Below are 22443 nucleotides of genomic sequence, written 5' to 3' on the forward strand. Positions count from 1 at the left end.
CTGCCAGAACACAAACACACTTGAAACAGAAGGCGGACAATAGAGCCTCTGTCCGGGCCTTCTTGGCCCAAATCTGTGCCCCTAACACATTTCTGAATGGAGGTCAAAGGCGTATGTGTTCACCTGTAAAAGAAACACACACTCAAGACCTCTGAGGTGCCCTCCAGCTCTATTCAAGTTAACACGATGTTAGCGGCAATCTCCAAGTTATGCAGACCAGGGTAAAGATAATTATAGCCAATTTACAGGGTGCTCCAAAGGTCAAAGAGCGCTTTCCCTGATGGTGCCCACTGTCTAACAAGGTACACAATGGTCAAGTATACCAAAGGGAATACTTACACTTCCTGGGAATACAAGGTCTCTGCTATAATGAGTAAAAATGCATCACAGTGGAACTCGTCCTGTGCTCATGTGGAAATGTGGGAATAGGTGAGAGAGAATGACAAAATGAGGAGACTTATTCCTGGTAGTGCTCCGCTCCACTCACACGAGCCTCCGAGGAGTGAGGGAGTCTGATGCGAAGTCCTTTGCTACACACAGGACCGAGCAGGAATAAGTATGAGTCAGTCACAGCTGCACGGGCTGCTGTGTTCCTCAGTGAACAGCCACCCAAAGCAAGAGCGTAGCATTACAAGCCTCCGCCAAAGGCCCCCACGGCACGGCCACACTGCAAGACAACCGACTGCAGAAGAACAACACCCACCTACTCTTAATCTTTCTGAAATAAGAAAAACAACAAAATTTAAACTACATTAAGGGAATAGTTAACAGGGGCCTTTAAATAATCCGCAATGATCAGGTATTTAGTTTTCAGAATATGTAGGTTGTATGCTTTTCTAATAAAGCATTTCAAATTCTAATTAAAAAAATGCTTTATGGTGGAATTAGAAAGATACAATAGTGTCAGAGGAGAAGCCATGATCCCAGAAGTGGAATATTCTAGCAGTATAACTTACAAGAAGCTACACTATAAAAACAGATTGTTGATTAACACAGACTCAACAAAATGCAGAGCGCTATCACCATGCTGTTGTGCTAACACTTGGCTGCTGAAGTCTTTCAATACATTAAATATCTCCTTGGAGACCAAATCACTTTACATTTTCTTAAAAGACAATTTATTATAGCTTTGTTTTCTTCTCATTATCTCTTAAAAGTATATTGGATGGAGAGAAGCATACAACTTCTAAATAACTTAGACAGAATGGTCCTGATGTGCACAGCAGCCTTCAGTTGGCTGCTGGTTAGTCAGCAGCACACAGCCTATGTGCCAGGACGTGCCCTCACTGCCTCACGATAGGCTCTGCCTCACATGTATCAAAACCCACTGTATGCCATTATTACAACACTCATAAAATTAACAGCCTCGGGCTGCTAGCGATTTAAATAATTGATAAGTTTTCAATTAAAAAGCCAACATTTTCAGGTCTAATACGAAAATCTATTTAAATTACTGGTAAAAACTTAGATTTGTGTTGGCCCAAAGCCAGAAAAATCCTTGCATCCAATCCGAGGGAGGGGGATGATTCAGTAAGCGTTGATACCAAGGTTGCACTTCCAACTCTCTCCATGTTGTACTCAGGAGAAGAAAACGATCAAAGGACAGAGGTGGATCATCTCTGCTGCCCCTTCAGATGACAGTGGCTACGGTTTTACTCAATCTCCCATGAAAGCCTAAGATGTTCTATCTTGTTCTTACCATAAAAATGCAGCAGTCCTCTAGCGGGACTTTCCCATGCCTCCATACTCTCTGTCCAATCCTTTTCAGAGCCAAGTTGAATTTATTTTTAATTATTTATTAATTTTTGAGAATAGGCCTCACTATGTAGAACAGGCTGGCCTCAAATTCACAGTCATCTGCCCATGGTGCTAGGATTAAAGGCATGAGCTACCACACCCAGCACATAATTTGAATTATAAAAGATATACTAAGAAGAGTATCCATTTCTTTTAGCTTTTTCAGTTTTGTGAAGTAAATGTTTTAAAGTATGGCCTAGTTCTCTGGCTCTGCTGGGCACTCCTTTGTGTTTCTGGTTTTATTAATGTGGACATGCTCTCTCCCTCTTTTACTCTGGATAAGGGTTTGTCAGTCTTGTTGATTTTCTCAAAGAACCAACTCGTTCTTTTGTTTCACTGATTCTTTATATTGTTCTCTGTTTCCATTTTATTGATTTCAGCCCCAAGTTTGATTATTTCTTGGTGTCTTCTTCTCTTGGGCATGTGTCTTAGTCAGGGTTTTACTGCTGTGAACAGACACCATGACCAAGGCAACTCTTATAAGGACAACATTTAATTGGGGCTGGCTTACAGGTTCAGAGGTTCAGTCCATTATCATCAAGGTGGGAACATAGCAGCATCCAGGCAGGCATGGTGCAGGAGGAGCTGAGAGTTCTACATCTTCATCTGAAGGTAGCTAGTGGAAGACTGACTTTCAGGCAACTAGAGTGAAGGTCTTAAAGCCCATGCCCATAGTGACACACCTACTCCAACAAGGCCACACTTCCAAATAGCTCCACTTCCTGGGCCAGGCATATTCAAACCACCATAGTACACTTACGTCTAGAGCTTTCTAGTATGAGATTGCACCAATTTTTAATGTAAGCACTTAGTGCTAAAAATATCCATCAAGCCCCTCCCCGTGGGACTTTGGGAAACCTGGAGGAATTGGGAGAAGAATTGTAGGATCCAGAGGTGTCAAGAACACCAGGAGAACACAGCCCACAAAATCAACCAAGCCAAGCTCCAAGGGCCTCACAGAGACTGCATGGGCCAGACCTAGGTCCTCTGCATAGATGTCATGGGTGGTGATTTGGTGTTTTCTGTGGCACTCCTAACAATGGGAGTGGGGCTTTCTTTGACTTTTTTATCTGCTCTTGAGAACCTTTTCTTCCTATTAGGTTGCCTCACCAGCCTTGAAGAGAGGGTTTGTGCCTAGTCTTACTGTACCTTGGTATGCTGTATTTAGTTGATATCCCTGGGAGGCCTGTTCTTTTCTTGAAGGAAAATGGAGGAGAGGTAGATCTGGGAGAGAAGGGAGGGGCTGGGAGAAGTAGAGGGAGTGGAAACTGCAATTGGTTTGTATTTTAAAAAAAGAAAAGAAAATTTTAAAAAATATTTAAAATATCAGTAAATGAATACCAAACTGAAATCGTAGTATCGGGCTGGTGTCCCTGAGGATGAGTGACGGAGGTTACTGTGGAGTTTAGTCTGCGGTTCTCTATGACAAAGCTGGCTCCCAGAGGAGTCCCCAGCCACAGATGGAGACAGACTAAAAGGGTAGCCAACGAACTGTGTTATTTTCAGGCCAGGAAGTACCTCTCAAAACAATCTCAGGGACTCTGTTTAAGGGTATGTCTTATGTTGTATGACAACAAGGTCATGACTGATATGTTTTTACAATAAAAACTGATTAAGTACTGCAATGGAAAAATAAGCATAAAGCTGGAGGCAGTTAGTGGCTCACAACTTTAATCCCAGGACTCAAGAGGCAGAGGCAAGCAGCTCTTTGAGTTCAAGGCCAGCCTGGACTACCAAGCAAGTTCCTTAACAGTCAAAGCTACTCAGAGAAACCGTGTCTCTAAAAACAAAACAAAGCAAACAAACAAAAACAGGAATAATTTATGAAGAATGTATGGTGCAGACAGCACAACTAAGATACTGTATAAACACATCATTCAGATTCTATAATGCTATGGCCACAGTTCCCAGTGGACCAAGAAAACAGCTGGTGAAAGAAGGAATGGCTGTGGGGGTACAGAAAGGCCACACTTAAAAAATATCTATTTGCTTCCTTTTTAAAATTTCCCTTCAGTTATGTGTGTGTGTGTGTGGGGGGGGGGTTGTACATGTGCATGTGGTACCCACAGACCAGAAATCTCCTGAGACTGTAGTTACAGGCAGTTGTGAGCAACCTAAAGCAGGTGCTGAGAACTAAATTCAGGTCCTTGGCAAGAGCAAAGCTTAGCTTCTCTTCCCTACTGGGCCATCTATTTCCACAGCTCCAACTTCTGAACTTCCAGCATAGCTTTAAGACCTTGGGCATGTCTCTCCACCATTTCCCAAACAGAGAGGAGGACAGAGGGTAGCTCAGAGATGGGGCACATGCTTAGGAAATACAAGTGTCTGAATGCAATCTCCAGCCCCTAAGATGCAGGGCTAGTATCTACCATAGATGACGGTTTTCAGTTTTTAAGGCCTGAGAAGATGGCCCAGTGGGGAAAATGCTGCCATGAAAGGATGAGGGCTTCCCCAGAATCTATGCAGGGCTGGGTGTGGCGGCATGTGTTCATGATCCCAGAGCTTCGACAGCATGGCGGGGGACAGAGACAGGAGACTGCTCAGAAGCCCAGAGGCCAGCTAGCCTGGAAAATACAGTGGCTAACTTCAAAGACATTGGAACAGGCAGACAGTGAAGACTGACAACCAAGGTCATCCTCTGATCTCCACGTGCTCACACCTGCATACACACACACACACACACACACACACACACACACACACACATTTGCCACCTCTACACACAGACACACAAATAAGTAAAAATCAATTAAAAAAAAAAAAAAAAAAGGATTTCAAGCCCCAAGTTTACACAACCGGAACTCAGAAATGGGCAGGGTCAGCCGTGTCACAAAGGTCACACTCAGTTCTCTTCTCCAGGTTCAGTTTGTAAGGTCTTCTGAGAAGTCCACACTGCTTATATGTGGGTCGGCTAAATGTCTAGGAAATATGCTGTTGCCAAAGACCTATATTAGACAACCAGAACCCGTCTGTGTCCATGCGTTTTCTAAAAACAAAGGAGCCACACTCTCGGGAGACTTAGCCAATCCATCAATTGCAGTGCCGCCTTGGCAAAGACAATCCCGCTCTGCCTTCCACGTACCGATGATCTCAGCTCTAAATCCTCAGAACACAAAGACTCCCACGTAAGTTAATGGGAAGTCAATGGGAAATTGACTTTTCCTACTCTGGGCTGCTAGGGATGCGATGCTCTGTTAATCATGCCGTCCTCTTGTTCTCTTTCCTCCCACCCTAAATTAGAACTATTGGTGGGACCCACAAACAGTTCCCAGTTTCATGACAATGAAGCGATGCCCTGGTTGAAGTTAAGGGCTATCCAAACACACACCCTAATGGTCGGCCACAGTCAGTCTCAGGGAAAAGCATCGGCCTGGCCTTGTCCGTCGTGTCCGCTGTAACGTCACTCTGCATGCGAACAGCTCTCACATCTATCAACCTTGGTCATTACATGACCCGTGCAGTAGGAGGGACATGTGCTATTACCCACCGAGCACTGACAGATGAAGGTTAAACCATCTGCCTGAGGCCAGGAACCCACGGCAGAGCTGTGGTCCCCTCTAGTGCGGTGCTGCCACCAGACCACAGAGAAGGCTTTCCAATCAGATTACTAACTGGGGTAACATAAACTGTGGGAGGAAAGCTCAAACCGGGACTCGGGGGCCGCGTGTCTCTTGGTTATGACGTTTTCTCAATTGGTACTGAAGCATTACAAATGTACCGTTTCTGTCACCTATTTTAGTCTCAGGACAAATTGTTAATGGGAAATTTCAGTAAAAGTTGAAATACCAAAGAAGGCCTCCCACCCCCAGATCCCTTTGGGTCAGTGAGTCGCCTTGCTGCTCATTTCAAAGTACAAGCAGTGCATAAAACAACCAGGAGTCCATCTTTAAATTCTACGTCCACAGCCTGCAGCTATGTCATGGCTGCAGTCTGGAAGGGTGAAAGACATCTCCAGTCAAAAGTAGATTTTGAAAAATTTTTTAGAGCCCAGGGGTTCATTTTTAATGAGCCGTTACTTTAAGTACTGCATAAAAAATACAGGAAATTGATAGTCCATTTAGTCTGCACCATACCTAATGCAAAAGTCATTAAGATGCATTATTCTTAATGTTCATGATATGATCAGTAAGTGTCTTTTGAAAATAGTGCCCTTAACTTTCACATAAGGAAATCTTTGAAAACCTTATCCATTATACAGAAAAATGCTATGCCACTTACTGTCTCCACTGTGCCCAGGAAACAGCATCCTCAACTCCATTACCATTCCTTAAAATAGTCCTTGTTTGCTAGGATGAAGAGCACTTACCACAAGGCCTGATGACCTCAGTTGGATCCCCAGAACTCACAAGTCCCCTGAACTGCACACACGCACACACACACACACGCATGCACAGGCTTATGAAGCAGCCGTCACATGCACACTTACGTAGGACAGCATTGCCTTCATCTCTTCATCGCTTCTCACGGTGATCCTGTCGCCATCTTCATCTTCATCTGTTGAAAACGAATGTGATGAAAGCAGTAAGACTTGCATTCTCTCCCTTTTTTTTGAAGACTTATTTTACTTTTCACTGTGTCTATGAGGGAGTGTGTGCACATGGTTACAGTACTCACCTAGGCTAGAAAAGGAGTTGGAGCCCTTGCTAAAGAAATAACTAAAATTTTATAAGAAGGGTGAAAAATCAAAATATTTCTCTAGTTATTCTAGACAGATACATAAGTCAAGTGCATTTAACTGGAATATAGCAAACATGTCATCTTTTGAGAGAAGAGAGGCCCCAGGCCACTGAACCAGGTGACTGACACTGCAGCCCAGATGGTGTTCTGACTTGTGTTCATGTGCATTGCTACCTTAAGAACCATACTGCAACCCTGCAACGTGGACACCAGGATGATTTCTGCTTTACAGAAGCAGGCCTGGACCTCACACAGGGTGAAAAGCAAAGCGACTCTGGGGGTGGGGGGGTCTCCTATCTTTCGTCCAAACTTGCAAAGCTCTCTCCGAAGAGTTCCGTTTGTCCCACTCCTCTGGTCTCAGGCCTCAGATGGTGATGCATGTTATTTTGGAATAATGTAACAGTCTTTAAGACTTGAGGCTATTAAGACTGCAGAACCCACAACCAGAATGTGCACATTTGAATAAGTGGCAAAGAGGCCACATCTAGAAGTAATGTGCTCATTCCAGCAACTCTCTTAGCTCTAAAAGCTGCCTTAAGAACCTAAAGACAGACCTCTTGAGAAGACCAGATCTCAATTTTAACCTAAAATAGAACTGTTGGCCGAACCACCACCCACATCTTTACCTATGCTGGACTCAGAATGACTTCTGGTTATTTCTAAATATTTTGATACTTCATCCTTCTAAAGAAAAACATCTGTCAAGAGTAGGAACACTCTGGCGACCAGGATGGCTCAGTGGATAAAAGTACTTGCTTCCAAGCCTGACAATCGGAGTTCATAGCTAGAACCCACATTGTAGAAGGAGAAATTCAATGCCCAGAAGTTGTCCTCTGGCCTCCACACATATGCTGCAGAATACGCAGGCCCACAGGCAGAGAAGCACACAAACTGAATGAATGGATGAATGTAGTAACAAAATTTTTAACATAAGCAGGAGCATTTGACAGCTGATGTGGAAGCTCTAAATACATGGTTCAAAGAAAAATGCCTAAAACACTTGAGTGCTCAGGAAACAATCTAGAAGGCGTAGGCCCTGGGCAGCATGCTCAGAGTCTGAATACTTGCTAGCAGTTAACATTATATTTCTGTTTGCAGTATATGATTGCTGCCTTGACTACAAGTACCTATTCCAAACCAGGCAAACTGAACATCTCATTGTAAGAGAATATGTTTGCACAGCTCTGAATGAACAGAGATTTGGCTCAATGTTCAAACCTCCCACTGCACACCAACAGGCATACCCCCCTTTCTGCCTGTTTGGTAACAAAGCCATGAGGGCTATGGGAAGGAGTCTGTGCTTTTTCCCAAGCAGTCTGCTACTACAGAATCCCAATGGCTCCTTTTGTTCTCAGGAGGCAGCAGAGATTTGACAGAAGCAGAAAAAGCAGCACTGCCCTGGGTAACTTGAGCCAACAGCTCCCAAAGTGCCTGCTCTCCCAAGCCTCATGCAGCAAGAGGCCCACAGAATCAGCATTTGTAAGTCACTGTCCAAACAGCTGGCAGTTGTCAAGAACCCTACTGAAAACTACAGCAAAAATCAGGAGCACCACACTGGTGTGCAAAAGGGCACATTCCCAAATCCCAGTGTATCAGAGATTTCTGCACAAAAAGAACTGCTTTTCCTGTCATGGTTTAGTTTTTAAAATAGACTTTCTAAGGACAAACTGGATAGAAACACCATGCTATCAGAAATAAAAGAAAGGTGTTTCCACATAGATCTTAGAGGTTATTCTTCTATATTCAAGGCTAGGTTGGAAGTCTTTGAAATTCAACAGACAAGAAAAAGCAGGTAGTATAAAAGCATATAAGACCATGTCTTGCCACAGATGAAGGTACTTCATATTTCTGCTTTAAAGCCAAGTCAGAGAGGGCTGGGAAGATGACTCAGTAGGTAAAACAAATATGAAGATCAAGCAAATAAAATAACTTTGCTGGGGAGGTGAAGATGGGGGAAGAAGGATCCCCTAGACCTTGCTGGACAGTCAGTCAAGCCAAGCTCCAGATTTAGTAAGAGAAGGAGTCTTAAAGAATAAAATAGAAGAAAAAAAGACATCTGAAGTCAACCTATGGCCTGCACAGACACACTCATACAAATAAATACATGCGCACTTGCACATACACGCAGGAATACACATATACTCTATCAACTGGGGTCAGATATTTATCCAACATGAAGGAGCTTTTGGTAAATCTCTTCTGCACCAGAACTAACTGTGCAGATGGTTACAAAGGGAAGCTCGTGTTTAAATTCCAATACACGTGACCTTAGGAAGGTATTTGAATAGAACAAAAAGTGCTCAGAGTTTAATAAAACGAGTGAAGAGCTTTTTATGATTTCTGATGAGAAAGCATAAATTCCATAAATACCATTCATACAATTATCTCTCTAAGTTAAGATAGGGAAATGTTGATGGAGAGAAGTGGATGGTGGGTAGGAGATGGAATGGGGTGGGGCTCTCTGAGTACTCAAACCCAGCCTTAGGTGCCTACTACTTAAAACAAAGTGTTCTGGAATTCTGGTTCCTAGGTAAGCTTGAGATTTTTCCCTAGGGAAGTCAGTTATCGGAGCAAATCCTCACCAAGCACACCCTGCAAAACAGACAGGACAAAGCCAAGGTACTTAAGCAGACCAAAAGGGTTGGGAGAAGTGCTGACACCACCCCACAGTATGAGCTCTGGCTGTGAGATCTCAGACCAGTTGAAAGGAGCATTCCAAATAAGCCTGGTGACAAGAACCAAGCTTCCGTGACATGGTGGCTAACAGTTCTTACAGCCTAACAGGAGAGCCTATTTGATGGCGGTCCTGGTTTCTCAGGGGAGTGCTTTACCCTCTAATTTCCGTGCTTAGCTGCTTTAATGAAGACTCCCCATTCTTGCCAAAGGGGAAGCTGGGTTAGAAAAATATCCACATAAAAATAAGCACACTCATGAGAATTCAGGTGATGCTGGCCAAAGAGTGAAGTTGAACCTGTCCCTGACCCTAGGAATGGCAATGCAGCCACAAACCACCCACCTCAGTGTTTAAAGAGAGGATGCACCTCTTTCCAAAACCAGTTAAATGACAAGCCTGGGAAGCAAGGGAAAGTAGGGAAGTAGAAATGCTACCAAGCAGCTTAGTAGACAGTGACCTGGAACACTTTAAACCCAAAAGTTAGACCCTGTTCAAACAGCTCCGGCAAACACCCTGGCTATTTGCCTTTCAAACTGTATTGACTGTTTAAAAACTAAACTCACTGGAGTAACAAATCAAAAGAACTTACTAAAAGGGAGCCAAGACTTCTAAAGGCATAAAGGGCCAGAAGAGAGCTCCAGAAGGAGGTAGCATGGGGGAGGGGTGGAAAGTAGGAAAATAACCTAAACTCTTTTCTCTCTGATACATGAGGTTCTTTGCCATCTGACCAAAATAACATTACTGGATATAACCGGGGGGAGGGGTGCTCAGAGATCTGACACACTGGTTCACAATGACAGTCCCAGACTCCTCTAGTTGCCTGGAGCATAGTAATATGATTTTCCAGCACATTAGGGAGGCAAGGGGAGAACAGGAATGTGTATGCACTGGCTGGATTTTGTTAATGTCACTTAAAATGGAGGCAAAAATCCTAGCAAGATACCAAATAGAGTACGGCAGATGGCAAACAAATATTATGAAGCAATCTTTACAAAATCTGCAGTGTGTCACAAATATACAAAATGGCAGAGTTTGGGAAAAGAGACTCCTAACAGGCCATATGTTGTTCACGATCTTTATCTGAAGCCACATGCAGTCTGAAAGGGAAACCTAGGAGGCATATAAAGGCCCCAGAGAGAAACAGCACCTTGGGTAGGGGTGATCAGAGTGACCCATGTGTAAACAGTAGAAACCTGGGAACCCACAGCACCTACTGAAATAACAGGAGGAGCTCACAAGGGCTTTCCACGAAGAGTGACAGAAAGTGAAGGCAATAGATTATGTGTCATTTGTCACACTCCTACTGTGCCAGGTGGGAGTCGAATAGAACTACAGTAGCAGCAGGAAAGAAATGGAAACATGGTTGTAAAGGTTAGAAAGACATCAGCAGGAAATTACCGGAAAAGATGTCAAGTTCAGAGCAGTTCTCAGGGATAGAGTCTACTGATCTAGGCAGGATGGCAGGCCATGATTTCTGTGGTCATAGCTTTATATCCGTGAACTTGCCTCCCCTGTACTCCAGTGCTTCCCTGTTTCTTTGTTTCCTTCTTCTTGCAAAAGCAAGTGCCTACTATGCACAGGTATGATACCTGGGCACAGGGATGGTGAAATTAAAAACCAAGCAAAGCAGTGATGTAGCGCGCGCGCGCGCGCGCACGCGCACACACACACACACACACACACACACACACACGAGTCGTGATACACACAGATCATATTTGGGAAAGAGCATTGTGGGAAGAAGGAACAACTGACACAGAGGAAGACGATGGAAGAGAAGGCGGAAGAGAAGAATGCAAGGAGGGAGAGAGTCCGAAAAGTGGCAATGAGGAGAGGTTAGCATGGAGCATGGCTGCAGCATTTGAAGGAGCCGCCCTCACTCTGGAGTAAGACAAAAGCCATAAGGGCTTTCTGATCTTAAGATCTTGTCTTCCAGGAGGGTCACCCTGGCTGCTGCATACACAAGAGGAAGGTTGAAACAGGGACCTAGGAGGCTGCTGTCCTACTCCAGCTGGGGATGATGGTGGTCTAACAAGCTACAGATGCTTTGAGTTTTGCCACTGTCCCCCACCTTAAAAGCTAGAGTTTCATGGTGCAGCCCAAGCAGGCTCAGCTCATGGCTCAAGCAATCTTCTGCCTGCCCACACCCTGAGCTGCTAGGACAGTGTGTGTCACTACCCTCTGCAGTGTTGGGACAGTGTGTGTCACTACCCTCTCCAGTGCTGGGACAGTGTGTGTCACTACCCTCTGCAATGCTGGGACAGTGTGTGTCACTACCCTCTCCAGTGTTGGGACAGTGTGTGTCACATTACCCTCTCCAGTGCTGGGACAGTGTGTGTCACTACCCTCTGCAATGCTGGAACAGTGTGTGTCACTACCCTCTCCAGTGTTGGGACAGTGTGTGTCACATTACCCTCTCCAGTGCTGGGACAGTGTGTGTCACATTACCCTCTCCAGTGCTGGGACAGTGTGTGTCACTACCCTCTGCAATGCTGGGACAGTGTGTGTCACTACCCTCTGCAATGTGGGACAGTGTGTGTCACATTACCCTCTCCAGTGCTGGGACAGTGTGTGTCACTACCCTCTGCAATGTGGGACAGTGTGTGTCACTACCCTCTGCAGTGCTGGGACAGTGTGTGTCACTACCCTCTTCAGTGCTGGGACAGTGTGTGTCACTACCCTCTGCAGTGCTGGGACAGTGTATGTCACATTACCCTATCCAGTGCTGGGACAGTGTGTGTCACTACCCTCTCCAGTGTTGGGACAGTGTGTGTCACTACCCTCTGCAATGCTGGGACAGTGTGTGTCACTACCCTCTCCAGTGCTGAGACAGTGTGTGTCACATTACCCTCTGCAGTGTTGGGACAGTGGGTGTCACTACCCTCTGCAATGCTGGGACAGTGTGTGTCACATTACCCTCTCCAGTGCTGGGACAGTGTGTGTCACTACCCTCTGCAATGCTGGGACAGTGTGTGTCACTACCCTCTGCAATGTGGGACAGTGTGTGTCACATTACCCTCTCCAGTGCTGGGACAGTGTGTGTCACTACCCTCTGCAATGTGGGACAGTGTGTGTCACTACCCTCTGCAATGCTGGGACAGTGTGTGTCACTACCCTCTGCAATGCTGGGACAGTGTGTGTCACATTACCCTCTCCAGTGCTGGGACAGTGTGTGTCACTACCCTCTGCAATGCTGGGACAGTGTGTGTCACTACCCTCTGCAGTGCTGGGACAGTGTATGTCACATTACCCTATCCAGTGCTGGGACAGTGTGTGTCACTACCCTCTCCAGTGTTGGGACAGTGTGTGTCACTACCCTCTGCAATGCTGGGACAGTGTGTGTCACTACCCTCTGCAATGCTGGGACAGTGTGTGTCACTACCCTCTGCAGTGCTGGGACAGTGTGTGTCACTACCCTCTGCAATGCTGGGACAGTGTGTGTCACTACCCTCTCCAGTGCTGGGACAGTGTGTGTCACTACCCTCTGCAATGCTGGGACAGTATGTGTCACTACCCTCTGCAATGTGGGACAGTGTGTGTCACATTACCCTCTCCAGTGCTGGGACAGTGTGTGTCACTACCCTCTGCAATGTGGGACAGTGTGTGTCACTACCCTCTGCAATGCTGGGACAGTGTGTGTCACTACCCTCTGCAATGCTGGGACAGTGTGTGTCACATTACCCTCTCCAGTGCTGGGACAGTGTGTGTCACTACCCTCTGCAATGCTGGGACAGTGTGTGTCACTACCCTCTGCAATGCTGGGACAGTGTGTGTCACTACCCTCTCCAGTGTTGGGACAGTGTGTGTCACATTACCCTCTCCAGTGCTGGGACAGTGTGTGTCACATTACCCTCTCCAGTGCTGGGACAGTGTGTGTCACTACCCTCTGCAATGTGGGACAGTGTGTGTCACATTACCCTCTCCAGTGCTGGGACAGTGTGTGTCACATTACCCTCTCCAGTGCTGAGCTTTTGAGAACAGACCACATGCTCCCTCTATGTGAAAACGGGTTCAGCGGATTTGCTATTCAAATCTGCATAATTAACTTTTATGTGTCCAATATTTTTCAGACTCAGTGTGCATTTATCATGAATTGTTCTAGTTTGCTCATAAATAACGGCCTTTCCATATATAATAATTAGAGAAAATGAAACTTCATTTCTTCCAAATATCATTGGACTTGAACTTTTCCATGATGCAAAAAAAGGGCTCTCACCCAACTGTCCTCCCTCAGCTATGCATGCTCCTCAAGGCAAGGCGCCTCCTACAGGCACCATTCCAACACTCAGCTACAGTGGTTTTCCACACTCTGCAGTCTTACAACTTCCAGAACTGTAGTTTGTCTTCAAGAGCGCACAGTATGCCCAATTTAAGATAAAGACATGATATGTGTATTTAAAGGTTCCTAGGCAAGGAGGCTAAAGTGATGGCTCAGCAGTTCAGAGGACCCATTTCTCTGGCAGAGGACCCAGTTCAGTTCTTGGCACCCACATGGAGGCTCACAACCATCTGTAACTCCAGCTTCAGAGCATCAGATGCCCTCTTCTGGCCTTCGTGGGCATGAATGTGATGTACACATGTAGGCTAATTAAAAAAAAAAAAAGATTCCCATCTAGATCACAAAATAAACTTCTCCAAACTCTTAAAATAACTGAGAATGTTCATTCAATAAGAAGTAGATACAAAACCTTCAGAGTTAAGAGGGTGGAGGGATGGCTCAGTGGTTAAGAAAACTTGCTACCTTCCAGAAGACCTAAGTTCAGTTCCCAGCATCCACAATGGGCTGACTACAACTGTCTATAACTCAGCTCCCAGGGATGTGATGTCCTCTCTGGCCTCCATGGGCACTATACTCAAATCCATATATACATAAGTAAACTTTTTCAAATTTAAAATAAATTGTTGGGGCTGAAGAAAGACACATTTATCTTCTAATCATGTTTTCTGAGTCAAATTGTGATACCCAGTTTGTCAAGGACGGAGATGCGGGTGGCTTCGGGCCTAAATATATGAAGGTAGCATCAGAGAAATTCAGAAACACATGGCATGTCTGAGCACAACACAACATTTGTCTAGATGGCCTTCGAGCTCATCTTTCAAGTTGCCCCTGAGACTTCCCTGTCCCACAACATCAGGATAATAGTCACTGGTCTCAAGAAGAATACCGGGAACAGTGTGCACACAACAGACGCACACAGGAAACGCATCTGCGGGCACGGCTGATGGTTATCACCTGGTGTGTGGGAGCGCTCATTAATCTGCTAATGAAACTGAGAGACTCAGCAGGGACTCTGGGCCTTCATAAGTGCCAAGCTCCCACAGCATTCGTTAGGTCTACACACAACATACAGGATTTTTTATGGTTATGGAATTCAGTCTCATATCAGAAATGTTCTCACGTCTGGGAAAAGACAAAGTTTTCAATAATTGGTATGAAATCAACTATCTATCCACGTGAACAGTAAAACTGGACCCCGTCCGACAACCCCACCAACACATGCTGAAGATGGTAAGAGTAAAGTCAAGTCCTTCTTAGTTATACAAAAAAAAAAAAAAAATCATGCTTTTTATTTTAAAAAAACTAATGATATACACAAATATGCATACTTAATACATTGCATGCTTGTACACAACATTATTAAAGCAGAAAGAAAGAGCAACGTAAGTAAATGTTTCCAGCAACGCTGCAATGGAGGGAGATCTTTTTAAGCATGACAAATTTAGAAATAAATAAAAGGAAATGTGGTAAGTTTGCCCACATAAATCTTTAACCTTCTGTATGAAAAACAGAGAGAATAAAAAACACAAATCAAGCTGAAAAGAACAAACTGGACAAAAATCTTTACAAAGACAATGGACCAATGCTCTTACTTTGGAAAGCTCTGAAATCAAGTAGAAAGAAGGCAACCTAAGAGATGCTCAGGCAAAGGTGACAGAAACGGTCCAGACAATAAATGCCAATGAAAAGAAGCCAACACTCTTCCAAAACACACAAAGAGAAAGGCAGAAGCTTTCCACCATCGTGTTAACAGGAGAAGTCATGTGTTCATGCCAGGAGCTGGTAAGGATGGAGAGAAAGGGCTTTCTCACAGGCTGTGAAGGAGGCCCACATCAGAAAGCTCATACATGGCCACTAAAGTTCAGAGCAGCAGGTTCTCTTTACCACAGTGATTTCAAATGCCTAGAAATCCAAATTATACACCAACTTCCTCAATGTTTACAATCTAAGTCACTACTATTGACTCCAATTTCTTTCTGGTTTTAAAAAAGCTGGGGGTCACTGGGCAGTGACGGCATACACCTTTAATCCCAGCACTTGGGAGGCAAAGGCAGAAGGATCTTCATGGGTTGAAGGCCAGCCTAGTCTATAAAGTGAGTTCTAGAACAGAAAAACCTTATCTTTAAAAAAAAAAAAAAAAAAAAAAAAGGCTGTGGGCTGGAGAGATGGCTCAGCAGTTAAGAGCACTGGCTGCTCTTCCATGGGTCCTGAGTTCAATTCCCAGCATCCTATGAGGGCTTGTAACTGCCTATAATGGAAGGTGGTGCCACCTTCTGGTGTGCAGATGTATATGTAGACAAAACACTCAAATAGTTTAAAATGTACGTGTCTATCTAGTATATTAAATAAGTTAGGCAACAGCCAGTGGCTGAAGTTGACATGTGCACACGCACCCAGAAGTCTAACCTACGCCAATGAGGGCGGCAGCAGCACAGTGTGCAAGAAACTCATGAAATTACCAACAGTAAACGAGCAAATGACAGCTTTTTTGCTTTGTTTCTAAGCTACTTAAAATTTGAAATATACCATTACATAAGAAACAAAACAGCCAAACAAACAAACAAACCCAGCGAGTATTGACAAGTAGTTTGGGTTAGCAAGCTGGTTCCGTGGGGTACAGGACTGGCCATTGAGGAACCCACAAAATAGAAGGAGAGAACTGAACCCTGCAAGTTTTCCTCTGACCTCTACATGTGTACACACACACACGCACACACACAAACACATAATGTGAAAATTTAAAATAAATTAACTAAATAATGCTCATTTGTGCTCTAGTTATGTGAGAGAAGAACCCACAAGGGTATTAGGAAAAATGAGATTTAGGACCTGTGCTGAATGTGTGGCAACTGAAACAGGGGCCCAGCATCTCCATCCTAACCAAATCATCCAAGGTCCAGGCAATGGCATGGATAATCCTAGGGCTCCGGACAGTGTCCATTCAGCTGGAACCCATGACCTTTCACAACTCTTATTTGAATATAGACACGGGGGGCCGTGGTTTTGCTCCAGAGCTAGTGCTAACATGTGAACAAAGGACGTGACTGGCACAGTGGGGGAGGCAAAGGCAACTGGGTGGCAGGCAGGTCTGCCCACTCTGAGAACAGTGCTGAGAAACAAGCCCCATGAGAGCTGGCCAGGCAATGTGTCCGTCAGCAACCTCTCCCAGCTCCCAAGTGCTCCGCTCATTCCTACATCTAGGAGAAGCTGCAGCTTTGCGCTCCGTGCTGCCTCTTGCTGATCTATAATTATCACACCATCTCTCCAACGTGAGGAGTCGGTTGGATACTTGCTGCAGTGTTAAATGGTCCTTTCATAAAGTTTTATTTATTCGAGGGTTACTCATCCACAAACCACCAAAATGCCTCAGACTTCCCAGCAAATTGGCCCACAAACCAAATCTTCACTATTTCTTGCATAGTGGTTCCACTGACTGGTTCAGATTTTTGGGTCAGACAATCAAGCTACTCCAAAACAGTCATGAGAAGAGCCAGCCTAGGGTTATGATAAGCCAGCCACAACAACCAATGGGTATCATTATTTTGTCTCTCTGTGTATATTTTGCTGTTGTTATTATTGCTATTTTGTGTAGAGCTGGTCCAAAGTTGGATGTTAGGGCAAATGCCTACAGTCTTAGCACTTGGCAGAAAGAGGGGGTAGGGAAAAGAAGAAAGAGCAGAAGGAGGGAGGAAGGCAGAGAGGGAGAGAAGCTTGACCTTGCTATCCTTGCTGGAGAACACACAAGAACATGTCATTAAAGAACAAACCCTCCAAGTCTGAACATTTTTGCTGCTTCTGTTTCAGAGATTTCCACGTTCTTACAAAGACGGTCTGTGTTGTTTTTTAGTCTGGGCATCACCACTTCCTAGCAATCACCTTGAGCAATCATTACACATCTTTGAGTCCCAGTTTCTTCAAAGGACTGAGTTTCCTACTTTGCAGAGTCACTGAAAAAATTATTAAGCCCCAGCAAGAATCTAGGGAAGGAGTCTCGTACACTGGCTGGCTCAGAGAAAGCATCAGTGACAGAACAATTAGTACTATTATTATAGATGCTAAACCTGAAGCTAGTGGAGAAGGAGTGGACAGTACAAAGTTAGGCCTATGGGTGCCTGATGACCTGAGTTAATCCCTGGAACCCAGCATGGAAGGAGAGAACTGATACTAAATGTTGTCCTCTGACTCCCACAAATGCCTGAGTAGATGATGGGGGATACACATCAACAGGGTGACTCTGAGAACAGTCTGGCACAGTGGTTGAGAAAACACTCTCTGGAACCTACTCCTGAGGTATCGTTTATATGCATCTAAGAAAGATGCTTAGTTCTGAGAGCTGCCCTTTCTTGGGCTGAAGCAGCAACAACAGTCCTTCAAAGCATCCCACAGGAATCTTATAAAGCCTAACTCATCCGGTAGCAGCATGAACACCAGACACTCACTCTCAGACTATTCCAGAAACCCCACCCCCTGTAGCTACTGAAAGAGGTGTGTGTGTGTGTGTGTGTGTACATACATATATATTTCTCAACAGCATGAAGATCCTAGTGCCATTAATAAAACAATAATTAATAGTCCTACTCTCTGTAGCTAGATTACTGAACACTACTCCAGCAACAGAGACATACATAAAGTGAAATGTATTTATTCATCTCCAGTGCCCCAGGGCCCATGATTACTTTGCAGGGGAGAAAGCACTGGTGGGCCCACTGTAGATCCTGTCCCCCTGTAAACATATGAGGTGGGTTAGGAGGGCCAGACTTGATGAGATGGAACTATCCCATATACACTGTCCATTCAAAACTCAACCCTGGTCTCTTTCCATGTGAACAGATGGACTCCAAGCCTGTTCATTTTAGGTGCTATGTACTTCAAAACAGGGACACATTACTGAGAATCGGCCCACGTACAGAGGCATTTTGCTTACATTTAGTTTCTTACTACCTAAAAATAATCCTACCATGCAAAGATTCAATGAGGAAGTTCAACAAGTGAGCCACATGTCAAGGGTGTTCAGTGTTTCTGTTGGCAGCTAGATCTGCAGAATGACAAGGACGTGGCACTGTGCTACCATCGCTTTTGTTCACTCTACCAGTGACCATCTTTAGAACAGGAACAAAAGCACTGCCATGTGGGGAAAAAACAATTATCTCCACTCGTACGATGTGTATGTATGTGTGCGAGCATGGATGGGTGTGCTCCTATGTGTGAGTGTGGGTGTGCATACTTCAGCAGGCATGTGGAGGTCAGAGCTCGGCCTCAGCTATTGGCGTCGCCTTCTATTTTGTTTGAGGCAGGCTCTTTCAGTTGTTAGCTACCGGGCATCTGGCACCATAGCGTCTGGACTCTCCTGTCTCCATCCTCTATCTTGCCACGGTGGCACAAATGTGTGCTCAGCTCTGGACAGGCTTTGGGGACTGAAACTCACAATGGCACAAGCATTTTCTCCACTGAACAATCACCTCAGCCTCTGGCCCTGTTTTCAAAATGGGTATGACCACAATTCCAGACTTTACCCTTCTCAGTACCCGAGACCTTACACTACTTCTAAGCCAGCACCAAGACTCCTCCTGCAGGGGCCTGACCTGTGTCAAAACCAGTTTCTAGCACATCCTGGCCTCATCCGTGAAGGTCAGTTTAGTGGAGGGCAGAAGGATGCGTGACAGCAGTGCCCCTGTCGTCTAGCATGGGGACAGCCAAAGCCTCTGAAACAGAACCAGGCAACACGCTGCTCAAGAGAGCTTTACTCTGCGGCGATATCCTAAGCACTAAAGGATTAAAACCTCTTCATCAACGACCATCGGTCTACAGGTAGTTTCCACGGTTCATTTTGCCCTGCACTATTCCAATAACAAGAAGAGCAGATAAAGGTCACGTTGGTAATTAAAGCTATATTGTAGAGATATGCACACCCAAGATATGATTAAATAAGAAAATATTACTCGGTTCAGTATCATCATTAAACTTGCATTAATTTATAAATATTTAAATGTGCCATATGATGATCATAAATAACCCGTTTTTGTCAGTTCTGAAAGTAATGCAACCCATAAAGCATGTGAAATATCGTTGCAGAGAGAAAGAACCAGGAGTGTACATGAGCCAGACTCACATTCAAACGCTGTTGTCGTTGCTTCCGGCAGAACCTGGCCTATCACGTCCTAAACAAAGAAAAAATAAAGAAGCACAATTAGCCATCTTCTTTACTGCCAACATGTGGCAAGTCCAACAGAAAATCGGGAACTTGGGAAGGATTTTTGGTATAAACTACAGAAACATGAGCTTCAAATCACACTTAGCCCAGAAAATTTAAATCTCTATTCCAAGGAGAAAACAAATTAGAAAACCTTCATACTGTATTAAAGACAATCTTTTATTCTCAGTTCAACAGTGCATATCACTACACTATCACACACACACACACACACACACATACACACGGTTTCTTGTACTAGAGGCTGTGAGGTGAGAGACTTAGGTTTGGGTCTTTACTATTAGATTACAACCTGGGAAAATATTTACTTTACCACCCTGAACCTCATTCTGATTATTTTCAAACACTGGATCCAGGGACACTGAAAGGGTAATACAAAAACCAAATGATGCAGTAAACAAAGCGTAAGACCTGGTACACTGCAGACACTCAGTAAAGACCACAGATACCTGGCCCTTGCAGCAGTGGTCTTGGCAAACAAGTTTCCACGATGATATGCAGCTAAGGATGATAAGACAGTTCTATCAACCTTTGCTCCCAAGCAATGGAAATGTGTTTAATGATGCTGAGATCGAAGTTGATTTGGGGGGAGGGAGCCTTGGAAGGTGTAAATAATCTGAAATCTATATGTAAATAATTCTCTGATATTGAAAACACTAAAAATGAGTGTTCCAGGGCAGCTGATGCGAAGAGGCCCAGAACACCTAGGTTGAGGGGAAAGAGCCCTCCATCATGTCCAGTCCCACAGCAACCACAGCAACTGCCTTCTCCAGAAGGGAATGATGCTCCCAGGCCAGGCTCTGACAAAACTGACCCCAGGCAGCCAGAGGACAAAGCTGGTGGCAGCGCCTGCAGCCCTTCTAATGTCCTTTAATGTCCTTCTAAAGGCAGTTCTTCAGGAGTATTTGCTGCGGTGCCAATTTGCATAATCGTCTTGGCACTTCTTTTTTTTTTTTTTTTTTTTTTTTTTTTTTTTTTTAACCAAAAATTAAATCCTTGCATAAGAAATGTGATGTGATGAGGAGACAACTACCCTGGGCAGCCCTTATACACAGTCAGAAAGAGCTGACGTTTTCTGATTCCAGTCTTAGTAGACAACATACCTACTTTGTGAGGAAGCCAAGAAACAAAATTTTAGAGTTAGAAAATGCTTTCTACACATTCATAGGTAGCAAGCATTTATCAGGGAGCTAGATGTATAAACTGACTACAGAATTAAGTATACAGGCAATCCAGAGGAAAGGACAGAAGCCTGAGCTTAGCCAGAGGACTCAGACTGACTCCGCAGCCTCTCTACTGACCATTCTTAAGCAGGTTCCATTTAATGATAAATGGTAAAATTCCAGTTTCCCTTAAGAGCTTATTTTGTTCTTGTTTCCCAGGAAATTTGTTATCCTCAAAAATGTAAATTTTTTAACTGAAAAAAGTTTTCAAAAGGAAATTTAAACTGACATGTCTCGATGGTGATCATTTCTTGATTATTTTTTTTCCTCTCAGTAAGACAGAAAAATACCTAACAGAAGAGAAGTAATAGGCTCTGTAGGTCCTGATTTGGCTCTTGACTTCAGTGAGCCTGTAACTTGGTCACTGAGATAAGATGGCACCTGGAAGCACTTCTAGTAACAGAAAGAGCCAATTAAAAGATATTAGTAGCAAAAAGTGTTTGCTGTGATTGCTCTGACAACTGGGTAGGTCTGAGGACCACTTCTGAGACACACCTTTGGGCATGTCTGCAAGGGGAGCTTCTAAACTATGTTAACTGAGGCAGAAGGCACGCCTTACACATGGGTGGCACCTTTCCACGGATGCTTCTGACTGCAGATACAGTCTGACCAGCTGCCTCTCACTCAACCTTCAAACTCTGAGTGAAAATAAAACCTTTCTTCCCTAAGTGACTTCTGTTAGAAATCTTGTAACAACAAGGAACACTCAGAAGGCAGGGTCACTGTTTCAGTTTGGATAGAAATGTTACTAATTAGGAATAACCAGAAGTGGGACTTCAAGATAGGAGGCAAAGAGAAAGGGAAGGCTGACTATCCCCTAGCTCACACTAATGAATCCAACCCTACTCACAAGTCCTAGAACTGGAGGCTGTCTCCAAGGACAAGGAGAAAGGAGGCTGAAGGAATACAGAGAGCCCAGTGTCTCTGCGCTTGGTTTTGGCTTCCGTCATATTGAACTTAGGTACTGGAGAGACAGACCCCAGGCAAGCCCAGAAGGGACAAGATGAGTGGCCTGCACTAGGTATCCCAGCCATCTGGAGAAGGAGCAACTGGAATCTTAAGCTCTGACTCTGGTCTCAGATACTCACTCCCTCTGACTCAGTACTGAAACTTCCTCTGGTTTCCATGTTAGGTAAGCAGAAAATGGCCCTGCGAGGCCCCTCCCCTTCCAGAGCTGCTTCCTCATCTGAAAACAGGGAAGTGTGATAGAGGGCTCAGGTCAGACCAAGGACCCATCCAAGTTTCATAGACTTAAAGCTCAAGGTTTTGTTTTGTTTGTTTGTTTGTTTGTTTGTTTGTTTTGGTTTGTTTTTTGATGGAAGAGATGAAGTGACGGGGAGAACGGGTGACAAGGACCTTAGGTGGCACCCTGTCAGACTTGCCCCGAGACAGCACCAAGACAGAACCAGTTCTAAATTCATTCGCTCTTCATGACAAACATGCTCCAGCTGCTCTTAGGAACAAAATGTCCCACCCACGGCCCTGAGCCCTAGTGATGGACACTGTGGCGCTTCCTGGAGGCTACAAGCTGGACATCTCCTAGGGATACTCAGGAAGCAGAAGGCCAGGTCCTGTCCCTTAC

At 44.7% G+C, this 22443-nt stretch overlaps 1 protein-coding gene across 3 annotated transcripts in view; it reads right to left on the reverse strand.

Annotated features, from left to right (window-relative positions):
• MAP2K5 (mitogen-activated protein kinase kinase 5) overlaps positions 1 to 22443 on the reverse strand; it is a 207423-nt gene that overhangs the window by 181900 nt on the left and 3080 nt on the right. For all 3 annotated transcript variants that reach the window (XM_080930288.1, XM_080930289.1, XM_080930287.1), the window contains exons 2-3: positions 19537 to 19585; positions 6224 to 6291 (exon numbers count right to left, since the gene is read on the reverse strand). In XM_080930288.1, coding sequence (XP_080786414.1) covers positions 6224 to 6291; positions 19537 to 19585 — 117 coding nt within the window. The remainder of the gene's footprint in view (positions 1 to 6223; positions 6292 to 19536; positions 19586 to 22443) is intronic.

This window comes from Micromys minutus (genome assembly GCF_963924665.1).
Source record: "Micromys minutus genome assembly, chromosome: 16".
Taxonomy (NCBI): Eukaryota; Metazoa; Chordata; class Mammalia; order Rodentia; family Muridae; genus Micromys; species Micromys minutus.